The sequence below is a fragment of the Rhagoletis zephyria genome, unplaced genomic scaffold (genome assembly GCF_001687245.7).
Source record: "Rhagoletis zephyria isolate East Lansing unplaced genomic scaffold, Rhagoletis_zephyria_1.1 Rzeph_scaffold_02107, whole genome shotgun sequence".
NCBI lineage: Eukaryota > Metazoa > Arthropoda > Insecta > Diptera > Tephritidae > Rhagoletis > Rhagoletis zephyria.
In genome coordinates, this window is record NW_016159191.1 from 57,897 (window position 1) to 65,371 (window position 7,475).

General features: G+C 30.8%; 1 protein-coding gene across 1 annotated transcript; it reads left to right on the forward strand.

Moving 5' to 3' along the window:
* Positions 1–2,303: 2,303 nt before the first annotated feature.
* LOC108366005 (uncharacterized) lies at positions 2,304–7,099 on the forward strand. The gene is made up of 7 exons (XM_017620264.1): positions 2,304–3,169; positions 4,533–4,660; positions 4,731–5,024; positions 5,259–5,415; positions 5,545–5,717; positions 6,384–6,543; positions 6,599–7,099. Exons 1-7 carry the CDS (start codon positions 3,022–3,024, stop codon positions 7,084–7,086), a joined length of 1,548 nt encoding a protein of 515 aa, XP_017475753.1. The 5' UTR covers positions 2,304–3,021; the 3' UTR covers positions 7,087–7,099.
* Positions 7,100–7,475: the final 376 nt, after the last annotated feature.

Consider the following 7,475-nt stretch of genomic DNA (forward strand, 5'->3'; position numbering starts at 1 on the left):
TATATGAGGCCAAAACTTGTTTTAAAAGAGTCCAAAATGAGCCGTATATGAGGCCAATAAGAGTCCAATATGACTCATATTGAGGCTCATTTAATGTATGAATTTAAGCTCATATAAGTCGACATTCGTAGGAAGGGAAACACACTCATATCGGACTCTTAAATGAGCTCATTATGAGCGTAATAGCTCCGAAATAGGACTCCTTAAAGACTCATTTATGACTCCAAATGTTTGCTGAGATGAAATCGACGTATATGTATGTATATGTGCAAGAAAGTGCAGAAATGTTAACCACGTAACTTTGACAATCCTGTTGTTTATGATTAAATGTATACGACCAGCTATATACATACATATGTATGAATGTGAATACGGAGTGCTTTTGAAAATCGTAAATGATTGCGGCAAGTGTTGGTGCTTCAGTTGTTGTGGCAAAGCGATCTGCGCAGTGTAAAAATGGTGCTCCAATCAATGTATTTATGAATAAGTTGTGGATAAGTGCTCTTCGTGCTGTCGCAAAATTTCAGTGGACTGTATTATAGTATGCTGGCTGTTTGTATTTCCTGGCGAAGATGGACCATGTTCATAGGTGCAACTACTTTCTTCGAAGCTCCGTATGTTGCCGTAGGTTGCACCGATGTATTTTCAATGTAGGCCGAGAAAATAAATAAAGCCACGAAAAATAAATTATCCGTCAAATATGTGTTTTATTTATTAATTATGTATATATACACATATACAAATGTAAGGTTTAGCGGAACCCTCAAACAGCGAACTGTATTGAAGGGAAATTAAGCTAATTTGTTTATATTAAGTATTTGGCCGGAATTATAATGCAAAAGGGTGTATGTGCTTATTCGTATGCATGTACATATATGTGTATGTATGTGCGATGATATATTAGGGTGGTTCATCCTTTTAAAGCTTGGTTTAGGCTTATGGCCTAAACATGCCGGCCCCCTTGCTATTAGCAACATCTGTTGGGCCATTCAACCACCACACTTACATTAACAAATAAATTTAAAAAATAAATATAAAATTGTAGTCGGCTTCCTAGATATTGGGAAAAGAAGGTTAGTACGAAAGGACGTGGTTAAACATTTCTTTGCACATATGTGTATAATAAATTCAAGCTGGCGAGGCCGAGTCTCCAGTCTACCGTGATGCTGTATTTGATAAAATTATGAATCGCTTATATGTAGGCTGCGGGCGGAAAGGCCTGGTTTCCGCTCCATAGCGCTTTTAATTTTTTGAACGTGGTCGGAAAAAACAAATTTCATATTTATTTTCCTTGCCAACCTCATGTTTTTTCGTGCGAAAACTTTCGGTTTTTGAAAATCGACTAAAAAGGGCACTCTAGTGTGAATATGCTGTAAAGTCTCATGCTATAGGTACTGATGGTATTTGTCTTAAATTCCTTAAAATTATACTACCATTTGTAATACCATCACTTACGCATATAATCAATATATTCTCACTCGCCTCATCTACATTTCCATACCTTTGGAAGATGGCAAATATAGTACCTGTGTCAAAAAAAAACTGTCCTACCATTCCCCACACACAGGAAAATTTCACTGGTTTTTAGTTAACATGATTCATGATAAATCAACATGAAGTACTTTACGAAGATTCTAACATGAAGCTTGGGGTTAAAATAACATGAAATATTTCTGCATTTGAATTACATTGGCTTTTATCTTAACCAGAAATTCGGTTTGATTTAACATGAGCAAGTGTTAATTTCTACCCTGATTTGTTCCCATAGGCATCTCTTTTTCGCTTACTATGTACATGTACTCATTAAACCTCGAGAACAGAATTCGGTCGTGCAGTGTTGACATACATGTAATGCTAGGTTGGTAGGCTAGAACGGATTTTGGTAGGTTTCACGATAATCGTTTTTTTTTTCAAACATTTAACAACTTTGTGTACACAAATTTACCACGACTACAAAGTTGTGATAAACTTATATACACATATGCATGTGCAAAGCCACAAAGACTTTAATATTTTTTCAAAAAAACGGTACATACATATGTATGTATATGCTAATATTTTCGTTGGAATTTTCTTAAATCACACGCAGGAAGCGCATTGAAGGTTTTCATATATTACTTTTTTCCTATTTTACACTTTTCAAAAAGTAGTTTTTCTTTAATATACCTTTAATTTAATTGTAATTTATAAAAAAAACTAGAAGTTTATTGGCCTTTTAAAAAGTCTCTTGTCTGTAAATTCTCATATAAATTAAAAAAATAGATATCGAAATGTTAGTCGCGTTCAAACAAACCCACTTTGCTAAATTTTTTCGGTTGCTTAAATTTTACGTAACGCCGAACTTGGCAATTTTTCTCGAAAATTTGTATTTTTCAGCAGCTACATACAAATATCGCCGACGCCCTATTGAATTTTGCAAAGGTGGATATATCATTTGAAAGAAGACAGGTTTAAATCGAAAATAATTTACTTTGGTAATTTAAATTTTTGGTGGCAGTCATTCTGCTCGTATGACATATCATTTTCCATAAAATTTTTTAGAATTCCCATAAATCTCTTCGCGCTCTCTGCGTGTGCTTTTTCATCAGATCTATAAACAACATTATGGTTCATTTTTACCTTTTCTAATCTTCTAGCAGTATAAAAAAATGATTTAAAAAAAGTCATATGTCAAATATACAGTAGTACTGTAACAGTACAATGAATAAACTTGGCATAGAAAAAAATAAAAACTAAAAAAAAAATTGGCAATTTTTAGTAGGTTTTGGTAGGAAAAAAAGTTGGCCGTTGCAACTCTGGTCGTATGAAGTGTTCGCGTTTTTTTTTTAATTTGTCTGTACTCGTTTCTCGCGACCGTTAGCGCAGCTACTGCGCTACCTTTTTGTTTATCTATTGCATTGTTGCGTGGTTTTTCGGCAGTTGAAGGTGTTTGCGTGGTGTTGTGTGAAAATTGTTAAAAGAATTGCGAATTGTGTGTGTGCCTTATTAAGTAAACGTCTACATACAAAAATTACTGAGTAAATGGATTTCGACCAGGAGGCGAATATATTCTTCATTGGTGAAGAAATTATCACACAAAACGTAAATGAAGAAAATCATTTGGAAAGTCTACGCCAAATCATTTGCGGCAAAATGGAATTCGGAGAAAACGTTTTGCAAAGGCCATTGGGTGAGTTAAGAATTTTTTATGGTGCTCCTTTGTGCTGGCGCATGTAGAAATTGTTTATTGTAATTACGACTTGAACATGCTGTGTGCTTTTTTATTGTTTAATAATTTTTTCATGTGATAATAGTTTACGATTTGGAATCTTATTGCAATATAGTTTATTTTCTTTCAAAATTCTATATTAAAGACTTCTCTAAAATCAACGTAATGTCGTTAAACATACATATGTGTGAGTTATTAAATAAAAAATTATCATGGAATTATGCTCAGCTCGATATATACATATAGACTGAAACAATTGTCTGTACAGTGATTTTTTTTACAATATTCGCATCTAATGTTTTTCAGAATAAATGTTTTTCGACACATTTTTACAACAATATGATTTATACTGACGTTCTTCCGCAATTCGCTTGAAATTTTTTTGAATCTTTTATAANTACATTTTTACAACAATATGATTTATGCTGAAACAAAAATCGCGTAATTGATTTTTGAAAATTTTTTTTACTGACGTTCTTCCGCAATTCGCTTGAAATTTTTTTGAATCTTTTATAAATTTTGTAAAAAGATTGAAGCATTGGTTTACACGAAGTTGTTTTAGTATAAATCTTATTGTTGTATAAATTTAACGAAAAACGTTTATTATGAAAAACCTTACGAATATTGTAAAAAAAAATTACTGTACGGACAATTGTTCGAGTCACTGTACTTTAACTGGAAATAGTCAAGTTGTGGTTTCAGCTTTAACCCATTTGCATCACACGGAAAAGTGAAAAATTCGTGCTTATCAAAAAATATTTTTTGATTGTGTATAAATAAAAGGGATTTAAAACATGAAAAATAAAAACAATATTGCATAAATAAAAAAATTTTGCCTAATTGACATGCGCGCATAGAATTTTTTTGAGTATATGTGCGCGAATTTAGACTGGCCACTGTGGCAAGACTATATCACTATCTCATTATATAACAAAAACATATAAATCAATGTGGGAAACTTTGTACAATATTCAAAAAAATCAGCTACAGAACTGTTTACTTGAAAAGATTCTTAAAAATCTAATTAAGAAGTTTAAAATTTTGATGATAATTTTTTGAAATTCGTTGATTTTTTTGAATATTGTACAAAGTCTCCAATATTGATTTATATGTTTTTTTTTTATAAAATGAGTCATTTTTTAAATCAATTAACCAAAAAGATGTATAATGCAAGACATTCTGAATATCGTAACAAAAACTAAACAACGAATACTTTTGTGAGTAATTGCATATGCGCTCTTGTGATAGTAGTCAGTCAAAATTTGCGCTCATGATGCAAATGGGCTAAATGTTTAATGTTAAATATTTTATCACAAACTTTCAGATTGTTGCTTGGATGTAGAAGGCTTATACCTGATTAAAGATGAAGACGTAAATGAAATTTTTCCTCAAACAATGCTTGGTATGAGGATTAAATTCCGGGAAAGACTTTCGCATTGGCGACAAAACGAAGTAAGTAAGCCCCTAATAGATATATTTTTATTATTATTAAATATAAATTTATTAATGCTCTATTTTTTAGGCGCGTACTATTTCATCTTTAAGTTTGTGTAAAAGCGGCCAGAATTGCAGTCAGGATTCACAAAATTCTACAAAATTCACGCAAACAAGCTTAGATGTGCTTCTAAATAGTACACCAAAAGGAAATAGTATACTTCAACAATACAAAGAAAAATTATTTCTGCTAGATGTTCACAGAGAAGCTTTAGTGAACATTATTTTGAACTACTTCAGCGAACGGTCTCTACCTATCACAATGAAAGATATTGTGAATTTTTCGGAGCAAATAGTGGCCATATTTCCCACTGAAAACATGGTAAGTTATACTGAAAAAATTGAGTAACGGGGATTTTTTTAAATATTCGCAATATTTTCCATAATATAAATGCTTTGTTATAAATCCAAGTATTTAACTGTGTACGAAATTTAGGAGTTCTTATAGCCCACTTTAGTAAATGAAAGGAAATTTTGTCGAATTTTCATAGGTTTTGGACACAGTTTGGACTTGGGGCTTGAAATCAATTTAATATACATTTCTATTGTTTCGCAGCGTTTTTACTGTAACCGCCGAGAAGGCAAAAATCCTACAGGGAAGCTGTACGATAAAGCGACAAATGTTCGTAGAAAACTCAACAAGCAACGTGAAGCTGAAGTTCCAAATGATACAGAAGTTTTAAAAAATAAAGATTCGGCGTCTTACAGCAATGGTAATATTCCATTTCCATTTTTTTCCTTATTAATCACTTTTAGCGTAAAATTTCTGCGTTTCTGAATATCTTTTAAAAAATATTGAGCTTTTAGTATTTTGCATATTTTTATAACACATACCCTTTTAGATCAGAATGCAATCACCAAAAAATTGTGGCTTGCACACAATATGGAGACCTGGAGTGATGTAGTAAAAAAATGGGACGAAACAATCGAAATAAGACGGCAGGATATTTTCGATGGAAAAGTAAATATCTTTGCTGATTGGCCGCTGCTTAAGCACACCCTTGGATATACATTAGTTAGTATTATTATACTATATTTATAATCGTTATAATTGCGAAATCGTTTTAGATTTATATTTTACGGACATTTTTAATAGTTATTATGTTAGTTATGATTTTAACTTTTTCGATCAAAAATAATCGTTATTATTTTTTATTTTTTCGATAATTTTTAATCTTTATTTTATGGTTTTTGGTTTTTCGATCACATTATAACCGTTATTTTCAGAATTAATTTTTTTAATTCATAAAATCGGTAATAAAAACGCAGCTCCATTATTACGACTTAAAANGCATTTTTAATAGTTATTTTATGATTTTAACTTTTTCGATCAAAAATAATCGTTATTATTTTTTATTTTTTCGATAATTTTTAATCTTTATTTTATGGTTTTTGGTTTTTCGATCACATTATAACCGTTATTTTCAGAATTAATTTTTTTAATTCATAAAATCGGTAATAAAAACGCAGCTCCATTATTACGACTTAAAATTATCAAACAAATAAAAAATAATAACGATTATTTTTGATCGAAAAAAAAAAAATCACAAAATAACGATTAAAAATGATCGAAAAAATAAAAATCACAAAATAATGATTACGGTCCCTGATTTATTCATGCTTTTGTTTAGTGTTTCTTATCGTGAGCATACCTTAAAAAGTTTTTCGTTCATTATTGCAGATTGAAATAGATTTTACGGCAAAGTATACCGACAACACACAAAATTTGATCAATGACTGGCGCAATTTTAAAAGAGTTATTATTCCCTATATGAGAGACAAAATTAAAGATACTGCATCAAACAATATGCTACTCATGATTGATGACAATGTTGACTCGGGTAAAGTTGTATACTTTGTTAGTTGTTGTCATTCTAAATTTACTTATTTATTTAGACTCAGCCGACTGCATAATAACCTTACTAATGCATTCTATACTGAAACCACCGCTAGTTTCCATTAATAAAACTCCTGGTAGTAAGCGACTTAAATGGAAACCGTCTATATGTGACGCACAAAACGTTACAGTGCTGCTGTGTGAATGTGTAAATGACTACCAGAGAAAGTATGACGAAATGAAATGTAAAGCCATGGAAAGAGGTATTTCGCTGCAACCACAAATTTTGGTCATAGGAAAAGAATTGTCAAGATTAGAAAGTTATTATATTGTTTTTGATAATATACTTTATAAGGTACCAACATTTGTAAGAGCGCTTGACATATTATTTAAATTATTTCATGTATTAAATTTTGAATACCCAATAGAAGCTAAATATTTGTTCGATTTCATAGAAAAATACTTTTTTAAATTTGAATGCTCAGTAAACCCTAATATATTATTATTAATCAATTATTTGGAAAGTACAAACAAATTGTCAAATTAATCCTGTAAAATGTTTACGTGCTTTCTTTGCAATTTTCATGTACATATTCCAAAATTGTTAATTGATCATTTAAAATCATTTCATGTGTGGAGTAAGATAAAAAACTTCATTTGCACTATACCTGAATGTGGTCAGTCTTTTTCAAATGTATATTCTTTTCAAAATCATTTACAAAGAGTTCATAGGACTTTATATTCGATACAGAAAAAATCATGCCAAACTTATGTTACTAATAATAGTATCCGCACAAATGATCAAACTAATCAGTTTAGTTCTAGTTTACAAGACAAGGCACGACAATATATCAGTTCGATTAGAGCAAATGAACCAACTAATCAATTGACTTCACAAAAAAATATAGTGCCGCATATGGATTTGAATAAATTTGT